The sequence below is a fragment of the Leopardus geoffroyi genome, chromosome A2, assembly GCF_018350155.1.
Source record: "Leopardus geoffroyi isolate Oge1 chromosome A2, O.geoffroyi_Oge1_pat1.0, whole genome shotgun sequence".
Taxonomy (NCBI): Eukaryota; Metazoa; Chordata; class Mammalia; order Carnivora; family Felidae; genus Leopardus; species Leopardus geoffroyi.
The window spans coordinates 93,371,485-93,384,483 of NC_059331.1; the positions used below are offsets into that span (position 1 = coordinate 93,371,485).

A 12,999-nucleotide genomic window follows, 5' to 3' on the forward strand; every position below is an offset into this window, starting at 1 on the left:
GGCTAAAGATAGAGAGTTATACCTGGAAGTTTCAAACAAAATTCCAATAATGAGAGTAAAGTGTCAGATGTGAGTAAATGAACAAATTTCCTCTCCTAGGCTATTCAGGTTTTACATACCAGTCGTATCAAATATTAAATATAATATAGAGTATTTTAGGGCACCTGAATGGCTCAGTCAGTTAAGCATCTGACTTCGGCTCAGGTCATGATCTCACGGTTTGTGGGTTCAAGCCCCTCATTGGGCTCTGTGCTGACAGCTCAGGTCCTGGAGCCTGCTTCGGGCTCTGTGTCTCCCTCTCTCTCTGCCCCTCCCCAACTCATGCTCTGTCTTTCTCTCTCTCAAGAAATGAATAAACATTTTAAAAAAATTAAATATATATATATATACATACATATAATAGAGTATTTTATGTTCTGTAGTAACAGAGTAAAGAAAAAAAACAATCTCTCTGCTCTTTACTTATGTAGCCATATTCTCTCTTTGACACAGTTGAACTTCATTTTATGTGGGCTCAATTGTGTAGAAAAATTGTGTAGAACAATTTCCAAAAGGTCCTTGCTCACAAGGCAAGCTTTCACTGGAAGACTAGATTATTATGTATATGGGGGCTGAGGAAGTGTGAGTAGGAGGAAAAGTAGTAACAGAGATTTTAAAAGCCTCTCTCTGTCTTCTGACCATGCCTATCCCTTAAGGTTTAGACACTCTGCTATTTATCGACTCCAGAGAAGTGTTGATCCTTTTTTAAAACACATGGGCCACAATTTTAATTCTTGAAATTTTCTGTTTTTTTTTTTTAAAGCCTGTGAAGCATTTGTCAAAAATTGAATTCAGATTGGCTCCACTATTGCCCCTGTGGCTGCTTCTAGTTCTGTGAAACTCTTGTTCATTGGGCTTAGAATATTATCTCTTTGAAAGGTTGGTCTTGCCTCCTTCTTCAGATACTTAGCCCAGGTGTGGTTTTCTGGCCACCATTTCACAGAAGTTTGTTCCCTTTCAGGAACAACGTTAATGACCATTAAAGGTTGTACCCTCACTTCATGGGTGGGCAGTATTCTAGTACAGCATTATAAACTCACTTGATAGCTATGTGGTTTTTGCCATTCCTGGGAAATATCTTCTAGACTTGATTTGGAAAATGAAAACAAATTGAATGGGTATAGATTTCAGACAGTTTAAAATAGTTTAGTTAAGGGGCGCCTGGGTGGCGCAGTCGGTTAAGCGTCCAACTTCAGCCAGGTCATGATCTCGCGGTCCGTGAGTTCGAGCCCTGCGTCGGGCTCTGGGCTGATGGCTCAGAGCCTGGAGCCTACTTCTGATTCTGTGTCTCCCTCTCTCTCTGCCCCTCCCCGGTTCATGCTCTGTCTCTCTCTGTCCCCCCCCCAAAAAAAATAAATAAACGTTGAAAAAAAAAATTAAAAAAAAAATTTAGTTAAGAGAGACTAATCTTCAAATATATTCTCAATTCAGGATTAAATGCCAAACTTCAAGATGCTCATTTGATTGTGGCTGCTTCTCAATTTGTTCAATATCAATGGGTGTGCTTAATGGCAAATTCTGAAGTAGAAATCCCAACAGTTAATGAGTAACATCCAATTTGCATGTAAGTCAATTGTTTTAGAGAAAAGATTAATTAAAAGAAGTGGTAGGTTGGGGCGCCTGGGTGGCGCAGTCGGTTGAGCGTCCGACTTCAGCCAGGTCACGGTCTCGCTGTCTGTGGGTTCGAGCCCCGCATCGGGCTCTGGGCTGATGGCTCAGAGCCTGGAGCCTGTTTCCGATTCTGTGTCTCCCTCTCTCTCTGCCCCTCCCCCGTTCATGCTCTGTCTCTCTCTGTCCCAAAAATAAATAAACGTTGAAAAAAAAAAAAAAAAAAAAAGGAAGTGGTAGGTTAATTTAAATCAAGCAAAGCCAAGCAACCATCTTCCCTGAGTTTAAATCCTGACCTATCTTTATCCTCCTGGATACAATATAGAAATCTGCATTGGATAAATACCTCCACCAGGAAAAAAAAAAAAGAGTTAAGAATCACTCATTAGAGCTTTGAACTGAATCTTTCCCAATAATAGATGCTCTTAAATCAAACAAGCTCATTTCACCCAGTATATTTAATAGTATCAATTTGCATGAATAAGACTAAGCATGTTTCACAAGTGAGAGGACTGTGGGCAGTAGGGAGAGGAAAGTACACCCCATAACCTCTTCTCCCTTCACCCTCATTCATATTTCACACGTTCTACCATTTATGATTTCACAGACACATAAATGATTGCAGTTATGTAGCCACAGTGGTCCCAAAAAGCACTGGGGTTCAGCTTGGCAGGACATTTCTGTAGTGATTGTGACAAGCTTTGATAAATAAGCCAGTTGACAACTAACTTTATCTTGGAGAAGAGAAGAACACCCATGGAAATAGTGCTTTACCCTCTCTATCCAGAAAGTCACCTGTGCACCCAAGACAAAGTTTAATAAGGAGACTTACAGGTAGAAAAGATATTACTTATTTATAGTACCCTTTCTGTTTTTCTTCTTTGTCCATAGAGACTGAAAGAATTAAAGCAACGGGAATTTGCTCGAAATGTAGCTTCCAAGTCATGGAAAGATGAGAAGAAACAAGAAAAAGCACTTAAACGGCTTCACCAGCTGGCTGAGTTAAGGCAACAGTCTGAATGGTAAGAATTAGAGGTATCTCAGATGGTTCAAAACTCTCTTCCAAAAAAAGGTCTATTCAGTTATTGGGGAAATGTCAAGACAAATTTACTTGATTTACTGTCACATGGAAGCAAATTATAATTAATCAAAAGACATGCTTGAGGGCAAATGTTTTAATAGTTAAAGGCTAATAAATTAGTTACTTTGGTATCTGACTTTTTTCCTTCCCAATGTTGCTAATTTTATGTGCTATTTCATGAAATGATCTAAGAATGATTCTCATGTACTAGCACTTATTCTATCCAGCTGATTGAAATGGGCCCATAGAGCTTTTTAGTAATTATTTTAAGTTTTGTAATAATGTGTATTTTGTTTATTTTTTTGTAATAATAATTTTAAAAACTTAAGTAACAGTGCATCTTTCTGGGGAGGAAATAAATCTTCTCTGCATTTCCCTGTACATACCTGAACCTAGAATAAATGACACTTATCATTGTCTGGATGACAAAAAAAAAAAAAAAAAAAAATGATGTAGTGAATGCAGTTAAATTTACCACACCCTGCTATTTAAATTGATAATTATAACATGCATTATACTAATACACTCTTGTAGCTGAAAAATAGCTGTTTTTCATGAGCTTGGAACTGCTGAATGTTTCCAAGTGAAGAGATTGTTACCTGGAACTCAATTAAGTTTGCATATTGTGATTTGTGTTCATATGAATCATAATGTAAAACACCTAATGTAGCTAATTAATGCAGTTGGCAGCAACCTAGTGAATTGTGAAATTTATAGCTCTGTGCCACAATTTAAACCCCTGTTGTTGAAATGAAAAACAAAATGCAATAAATTTGAGAATGAATGACTAAAATAATTGAGTACCATAATATATTAGACCTCAAATTTGATTCTAAGAAAACATTTGTTTTAAGGATCAATTTATGAGTAAAAACACAGTATTTACCTTACACATATTTAGGTATTTGTACCACTATCTTAGAATAATTTAATTAACTCAAGAAAATACATAGAAGATAATCCTATTGGGGCGCCTGGGTGGCGCAGTCGGTTAAGCGTCCGACTTCAGCCAGGTCACGATCTCGCGGTTCGTGAGTTCGAGCCCCGCGTCGGGCCCTGGGCTGATAGCTCAGAGCCTGGAGCCTGTTTCCGATTCTGTGTCTCCCTCTCTCTCTGCCCCTCCCCCGATCATGCTCTGTCTCTCTCTGTCCCAAAAATAAATAAACGTTGAAAAAAAAAAAAAAAGAAGATAATCCTATTAAAAATAAGTGAGAAATTTGGTATAAGGAAACAATGAAGTTTGGAAAAACATGTATCCAGAGGTGAGGTTAATATAAAAATGTATGTCCTGAGCTCCTACACAGTCATAGAAATGGGACACACATCTGGTACTGAGCTTTCCACTGGCCAATACAATGAGGATCTTATGCTATTCGAACACAGTGTCAATAAGATATCAAACTGTCCTTGTCAAAATAGGACTGAGAAGGGAAGGTCTAATGATAATTATGGTAGCATGTAGGGAAAAAAATGTGGGGAATATGTTAATTCTTGAGTGATTTGTTATGAGATTATTATGAGAATATAAAAGAGGGGGCAAATCTTACTGTAGAGAGACAACCTTTAGATAGGTCCTTTCAGCCCATGCAACAAAAAATCTTAGTAGCCTTAATAAACATATATCCTTTTTTATTATTGGAAAGTTGTCATGCTTCTACATTTCTTTATTTTCCTGTGGGAGATATAGTGATGGTGATGATGATGATGCTTCTGTTTAAAAATTCTGAGTTTGCCATGCTACCCGTTAAGTGTTTTCCAAATTAAAACAAATGAAAAATTCTACTCAATTAAGGTTGAGCTGAAAATCATATTAACTAAACAAACACAAACTCAAGCCCATTCCTTATAGGATAGACAGACTTTCTAGGTTTTGTTTGTTTGTTTGTTTGTTTTTCCCTCATATTGTTAGGGAAATGATAGGTGTTAAGCTTTCCACATGCAAACCATGGAACTAGGAAAATTATTACATTTTTTGCTGTTACCTGTCCTCTGCGCTCCAGATAATTGTTCTTTTTGCTTAAGCAGCCTCATGGCCTAAGGGAAGTCACTTAATAGAATTATTTAATATTTTCATTTTGGCAGCTTACTTGAAAAATGAAAGTAAGAAATAAAACGAAAAAGAAAAAAATTATCTGTATTCCTCTCCTAAACAAACTTTCTGTGTTCATGATTCTCATAACAAGGTCTTCTCAGTAGGATGGTGCACGTAACAAGAAAATTCTCCTATGATTTCTATAGAGAAGAGAGGAGAATTTACTAGTGGTAAGATTATTGCAGTTGGACTGATGAAAAAAAAAAATGATGGCAGAAAACTATTGATGAATCTTATAAAGGGCAGTCAACTTTGGCCATTTCTTGGGAAATTCAGCCCAACCTGGTTCCTTAGCAAGCCCAGTTACTGCATGGGGGTGAAGAGTCATTCGGTTTGTAAACTTCTACATGTATAAATCTAAGTATAGTGCATATTGATATGGACATTTTTTCCAAATTTAAAAAAGTATAAGATCACTGATTCTGAGAATATAAGAGATGGATCATGTTATATCATTTAAAGAAAATATGCATCAAACATATTTGATATGTTTTGTTTCCTGGTTGGAAAGTATTCTTTTACAAGAAGATAATTAAATAGTGCATGTTTTTATTTGTCAAGAATTAGAATTTGGGGAGACCTATTAGATGGACAATCTATTAATAAGTATGAAAGGGCTAACTTTATAGTCACTTTTTTATTATAAATAAAAATAATTAGGTAGACAATAGAAATAAATTAAAGAAAGTTCTAGAGAAAACAGTGAAATTGTAAGTAAGGATATAACTATAAAAATTAAACTTTAATTATGTTAAAAGGCATAAAGTAGTATTAAAATAATAGAACTGAAAACCACAAAGATAGAAAATTGGGATTTTTCCAAAATAACAAAAATTAACTAGATTTATGATAAGGGAACTTAAAGTTTAGAAAGCAATGAGATAAACAGTTTAAAGCATAAACCCTAGAGGTAGAAAAGATTAATAATGAGGATAAAATGCTACAACTTGTGAAAAAAATATAATCATAAATGTAGATTGGATTATACAGTAAGAACAAAAATTAAGGACAAGAAGAGCAAAATATAATATAAAAACAATAAGAGTAAAGGTGATTAAAAATATTGAAAAGAATATAAAAGGGAGAAGCTTGCACATTAGAGAGATAAATTGTCACATAAAACAACCATACAGAAAAGAACATTTAGACTAACATAAATCAAAGCAAGAAAATACACAAAACAGTGCCAGGATAATAAGAAAAAAATATTATTGAGGAAAAAATATAGGTAGATAATATAAAAATGGTAACATATCTGTGTCATAATGGAATCATGAGAAGCAGAATGCTAATATCCATACACCAGGCTTTTGAAATAATTTCTAAGTGCAGATAATATCAGATTAATTGACGTTCCTAGAGAAGGTAACTTAACAGAAGTATAGCTCCTACTTACTCAAAAGTGTGGCTACTAAATATGGAAAAGAAACTCTTTGACACTGAGGCAAAATTCTGAGCTGCAGATCTTTCTGCTCCCTTACCCTTCTATCCCCAGACTGCAGGCATTTTAAAAGACTAATAACTATAGTTAACCTCTCTGCTTTCTATTTTCCTTTCTGTTTAAAGAAATACTGAATAAGCCATACACTATCTTAGTGTGTTCCTTTCCATTCCTCATATCAAAATGCCTCAACAACCTCTCTAAAGAACATAAAAAAATAATTCACAAAAAGAAGATTAATGTAATGAGTAAGAAGAAAGTTTCATTATGGAACAGTTACTGAAAATTTTCTGAATTTATTTTCCACAAGATTCAAAGGACCAGTATAATTCTAAATTTGTTTATGAAGAAGGGACAATCTGAAATTGTTAAAAAGTGAATGGTGGCTGAAACTATGACAAATTAAAATCCATATGAGCATAGTAAATGAAATATTGGATATTGTAAAAAATTGAAAGAGTAAAACAGAAATTAAAAACAAGAAATTCCTTCTGAACTAGAGAAACAGACTAAAGACACTAAAGTATTGAGATAAATAATAAGACCTAAAAGATATATTCAGGAAAGCCAACACATTTAACATATAAATTCCAGCATAAAAAGCTAAGACAGAGAAGAAGCAATAATCAGAGAAATCAGAGAAGAAAATACAACTGAGCTAAAGAAATTGAATTGAAAGTGCCCAACAGTACTAGTGAAAATTAACCCAAGAAATCAATCTGTAACTCTGGTCTGGTAAAAACGTCATATATATATGTCATCTAATATATGAATATATACATATATATTATATATATATATAATCTAAAATAACAATATATTGTGGATAGTACTTAACAATAAAAATGTAAGTTGTAAATATTATAAATATATATAAATGAAAAAGAAAATTACAAATCACACAAGTGCACAACAGATTCCTTTCAAAAATGAATAAAAGGAGGATTAGTAAGTATTTTTCTGTGATATTAAACATGTAAAGACAATGAAGCAAAGTACCATAAAACCTTGGATTGCAAGCAGCTTGTTCTACAAGTATTCCGCAAGACAAGCAAACATTTCTAATGAGTTTTGACTTGATAAACAAGCAGTGTCTTTCAATAGGAGTAGTACCTGATGCCAACTGTCACATGATAACAACTGAGCCAATGGTTCTTAAAATTCGCTTTGATATACAATTGCTTTGGATTACAAGCATGTTTTCGGAATGAATTATTATCGCAAACCAAGGTTTTAAATATATGAGATTTGGTGGACAAGAGGAATGGGATTCCAGATTTCTGTGCTGATTGGCCAAATCAGTCATAGGTGAAGGCAACAAGAAAGAACTTCTCAGAAAAGGGCTCAGAAAACATACCTCTCCATTAGAAGTTAAGCTACTTATGGAAAAGATACCAGTTTATTAGTATTCTTTACTCAAGTAACAAAAGAATGAACACAATAAAATGAAAATCTAAACTAGAAAGAAGCAAACAGACACATATTCAAGCATGTGGATAAAGAAAAGGAGAAGGAAAAGAAAGCCATCTCAAAGCAAAAGATCAGATAAATGATGTGTTTTCTGTTGCCTTCCACCACCCCACCTCCGCCCAAACCTTGTTTTGTAGTAGAGGTTTTAAGGTAAACACAGAAGAGACAATTTTAATCTAAAGAGTTTCATCTCTTCGGTGTATTGCTATTTCTAGTTCTCAGATTGAATCACAAATTAAGCTCAGTAGAATGAATAGTCTTTACAAAAGCTGTTAAAAGGTAAAACAAATGTATGCAGGAAAGGTAGAAAGAAAGTATTTGGGTGAGGAAGATGTAAAAGAAAATATTTCAAATAATTGAGATACTGACATGGCTTGTAAATGTGTGTTACTTTTTTATGCATTTGTTATAATTGGTCAAAATGGTGATAAGTCATGGAGAAAGAAATAGTCACACTTTTCCAAAGTAAGCAAACATGAAGAAATTTTAAAACCAAGGCAACAAAAATTATGAAATGGTAGCACTTATACAAAAAATGACATTAAATATATATTTTTACACTTTGGAAGTGACTTTTAATTCCATTTTATTTCTTATTTAATGGGAGGTCACTGATTGAAAAACTCCTTGTGAAAGAATGTTAAGTCTATATTTCCAAAAAAATTGATAGGTTCTGCAGGACATATATTGGGATGTAAATGCAGTACTTTATTTTCTTTTGCAGCACTAGCATAGATATCCACCTATTATTGCTTCTTGCTAATTTCAAAAGAGCACATTTAAGTGATGCATTTTAGAAATGGCCTCTATGAAACATAGATATACCGAGTTATATAAACACAGTGAAATGGTGATATTACAATAGACATAGTTTGTAGATAGCATAACTCATCATAGAAACACTAAGAAATGTTCACATATACATGAGATTTCAAATCTAATGTCTTAATCATTTAAATATTTATTGTGTCTACAGTGTTTCTGGAAATGGACCAGCATACAAAGCTCCCAGGGTAGCCATAGAAAAGCAACTCCAGCAAGGAATTTTCCCAGTTAAGAATGGCAGAAAGGTATCGTGCATGAAGAGCACTCTTCTCCTTAAAGGAAAGAATCTCCCCAGAAGCATTTCTGATAAACAGCGGTCCACCATGCAAAATCGACACCAGTTACCAATGGACAGACGTTATTTATTTGGAAATCGGGTACCACAGACATCTTCAGACCTCAGCAATGCAAATCACAGGACAGGAGTATCATTTTCTTTTTCCAAAAAAGTACATCTAAAATTAGAGTCTTCAGCATCAGTTTTTAGTGAGAACACAGAAGAAACACACGATTGTAACAAGTCCCCCAGCTATAAAGCAAAAGAAACTGCAGAGAAATGTAAGTGCCGCAGGTTTGGAAGTGAGGACGTACCTCTTACTAAGGAAAAAGATATAAACATCACACCAAGCCACCTGGAACATGTTTTACACAATACCTTTTCCATCAGCTCTCAAATCGTGCAAGACAAAAATGACTCTATTGATGAAACACTGGAAGATTCGATTGGCATTCATGCTTCATTCTCTAAATCTAATATTCATCTTTCAGATGTGGCTTTTACTCCTTGCAGCAGAGAAAAAGAAATTCGAGGTACACCGAAGAACACTTCAGAAAACTGCATTAATCACTCATGCCAAGCAAATGCTTCCTCCAGCTCACCAAACATTTACAGGCACAGTGATGCCAGGATATTTGAATGTCTGGATGAGTTTCCATCACTGGAGCCAAGTAAGCAAAACAGTACAGTGCATCTGAATCCCAACTCCAGAATGGAGAAGAGAGAAAAATCTTTAGATGAAACAGAAAGAGTTGGCAAAAATGCAACAAGGCTTGTAAGAGAAGCATGTCCACATGACGTGAAGTCTAAACCATTGCCTTTTCTCCATGTACAAGGTAAGGATGGCCACACCACTCTCCAGTGGCCCACGGAACTTCTGCTCTTTACAAAAACGGAGCCCTGTATCTCTTATGGATGCAACCCATTATATTTTGATTTTAAGCTTTCTCGGAACACAAAGAGTGACCATGATTCAGAGGACTTAAAAAGAGAATTGATTAAGGAGCCCTCAGAAATGAAGACTACAATAGAGAGCCAAGTCTCAGGTTTAATCAAAGACCAACAGAAATTGATCCAAGAAAATGATCAATCTCTGAAACCAAAGATGATGATAGCTAATCCAGATTGGGAAAGTTTCCGGAGAAAATGTAATTCGGGCTACAGTGATTCTGAGCCAAATATGAGTAAAGATAATTTTAGTGCAAGTGATTTGGAAATGAAAAATCCTGAAGTGCCTGCTTTCCTTGATATCTCTCTAAAGAAATGTGTAGAAAACAATGATAATAGTGATAATGGACTTAAGGAACCTTCAAGGACCCATTGGCAAAGCTGCCAAAGGGTAGTTCTAAATGATGTAAATGAGGGCCTATCTTTTTCTCCTTACATCTCTAGGACTAAAGAACCAAAACTGATCCCTTGCGATCCTCATTCAGATTTTGAAGATGCAAATCAATTTACCTGGAATTCTAGTCCTTACCCAGTGAGGGGTCATAGTGATCATGGGAAGGACTTTAGTGTAATTGTGAATAGGAACCACATCAGCATGACCAGCAGGGTTTCTAGATGTAGAAACCAAACTTATAAGAGAAATTCTCCAAAGTTGTCTCTGACTCGAACTTCTAGCCCTTCAGACACATACCCTGGCAGCACAGCCAGCTTGAGAGCTACTTGTTCAGTTCATAAGTCCAGCGACAAGGGCAGAGGCAATTTGCTGTACTTTTGTAAAAGAGAACACAACCCAGTTGAAAGGCACAAAGGGAGACACCAAAACCCGAACTGCCTCTGCGTGACTGAGGAGTTAGCAAAGAGCACCTGCCTGCCATCTGACACACAGAGAGACCGCAACTACAGATTGTGGGAATCATTTAAGAATGAAAAATTCTCAAAACATAGATACAGTCGGTGCAGAGAAAGATATAAACTGGGCAAAAATCAACAGCAGTTTTCAGGGCCCAAATCCAGGAGAATCGCCCATTGTGATTCTAGCTCACAGGTTTCCTGTTCCGGAAATAGTGAAGAAGCACCAAATTGCCAGGGACCTCAGCACAGCAGATTGGGCTCTTACTCAAGAGAGAGAATTTATTGCTTAAGTAAAAGCGAGAGAAGTCAAGAGTCGTTGGACAGCCCTCGTATTTGTGACCTAGGAAAAATAAAATCCGTGCAGTATAACTCTGGGAATATCAGCTGCCTTCTAAGAAATTGTTCTACCAGCCCTTTAGAAAGCACAGAGTTGGCCATTACAGAAGGAGAGAGGACACCCCTGACAGCCAAAAGCCTTTTAGAAAGAGCGCAAGCCAAGAGGTGTCAGGAACAATCAACTAATTTTGAGGTCTCTTCAAAGAATTGTGAAAATGAATCAGAGGCTCATTCACAAATTCAATGCACAATTCAATTGACGCCACTGGGCTGTAACAGACCCTCACTGCCTTTGTCTGAAAAAACACAGAACACAAGTAAACAGAGAATTGATAAAGGCAGTACAATTCAAAGAACTATTGAGAAAGACAAAGTCAAAAGTTCACAGACAAACAATTTTCATGTTTTAGTAGATCCTGATTGCGATAACCATCTTTCTAAAGGTGTAATTCATGTAATAGCAGATTCACAGTCACCAAACATGAAAAAGAACCCAACAACAAAAGAACCAGTAAAACCTTTAATTAGCGAAGTCCAACATTGTATTCAAAGCCGTGACCCACTACCAAATGATTTCCCTGGTGCTTTTCCATCTAATAGATATACTGGTGTTACTGATTCCACAGAGACCAAAGAGGACCAAATAAATCCTGACTTACAGGATGTAAGCATGCATATGAATCACGTAGAGGGGAATATAAACTCTTACTCTGACAGAACTTTGCAGAAGCATGACAAAGTAGAAGATGAATTAGAAGTGTGCCATAAATCTAGCTCTCCCCCCTTAATTCAGCAGCCAATAACATTTTCTCCTGATGAAATAGATAAATATAAGCTCTTACAGCTACAAGCCCAGCAGCACGTGCAGAAACAGCTCCTCTCAAAGCATCTTCGAGTTGTGCCTGCCTCGGGGCCCACTGCCTTCTCTCCGGCCTCGGCGGTCCAGACGGTACCAGTTCACCAGCGCACCTCCATCACCACCATCCACCACACCTTCCTGCAGCATTTTGCTGTTTCTGCCTCCATAAATTCCCATGGTGGTCCCCTCCCTATAGCTCACCTACATCCTCTTTCCCAGCCACATTTTACGCCGTTCACGTTGTCACCTCTGACTCCGACCATCATCCCCGCACACCCCACTTTCTTAGCGGGTCACCCGCTGCATTTGGTCACTGCCGCCCCCTTCCACCCACCGCACATCGCGCTGCAGCCCCTGCCCTCGGCCACATTGATCCCTGCATTGTTTGGCCCTCACTTAAACCCAGCCACCACTTCTATCATCCACTTGAATCCTTTAATCCAACCAGTGTTTCAAGGTCAAGATCTTTGCCACCATTCTTGCTCCAGTCAGATGCAGCAGTTAAACGGAGTGAAAGAGGCCTTAAATGTACCAACGCATTTGAACTGATAGGTGTCGAAGCCCCTCTTGTGGATAAATAAAACAAATTGTCACTACCTACAAAATGATATATTTAAAGTGGTATGACTATTGTAAGATTTGAAATATTGGTGCCAACTCAAAATGTGACTAGTATATACATGTAAGAACTGAATTGCCAATACTAAAATAGGAGCATTTTAAGAATATCTTTTAACTTGCATAAATAACAGAGCAAATTGAAAATAACTTTCTGGACGGTAGAGGGAAAAGCATTAAGGGTCTGTTTGGAGGAGTTCTCATATAATGTTATAAAATGATAACAGAAAACGTTCAGGCAAATCATTGATATTACAAAACAATCAAATGGAACGTAATATTGTATGTTCTAGGGGGTGTTGAGCAAGTGAGTGAATTGCACATTTGGTTTGTATGCATCAGACAATACTAAAAGATCAGAGAAATAATTCCTATGGTTAACTGTTATCTAGGCTTTCAATCAATATAATCTGTTTCAATCAAAATAATTTATATTTTCATAGGAAATGATTGATTCAAGTTGGAAGCTACTCTTCAATGAAAAACAATCTTCACACACATTGTATTGTGGAGTTTCTGGAGAAACTGGGTTATCTTCATTTCATACACATCT

The 12,999-nt window shown here is 36.4% G+C and overlaps 1 protein-coding gene across 1 annotated transcript in view; it reads left to right on the forward strand.

Annotated features, from left to right (window-relative positions):
• The window catches only part of ZNF804B (zinc finger protein 804B), a 506,757-nt gene extending 494,321 nt beyond the window's left edge, over positions 1-12,436 (forward strand). The window contains exons 3-4 of the mRNA XM_045494752.1: positions 2,539-2,669; positions 8,708-12,436. Coding sequence (XP_045350708.1) covers positions 2,539-2,669; positions 8,708-12,377 — 3,801 coding nt within the window. The 3' untranslated portion in view covers positions 12,378-12,436. The remainder of the gene's footprint in view (positions 1-2,538; positions 2,670-8,707) is intronic.
• The last annotated feature ends 563 nt before the right edge of the window (positions 12,437-12,999 follow it).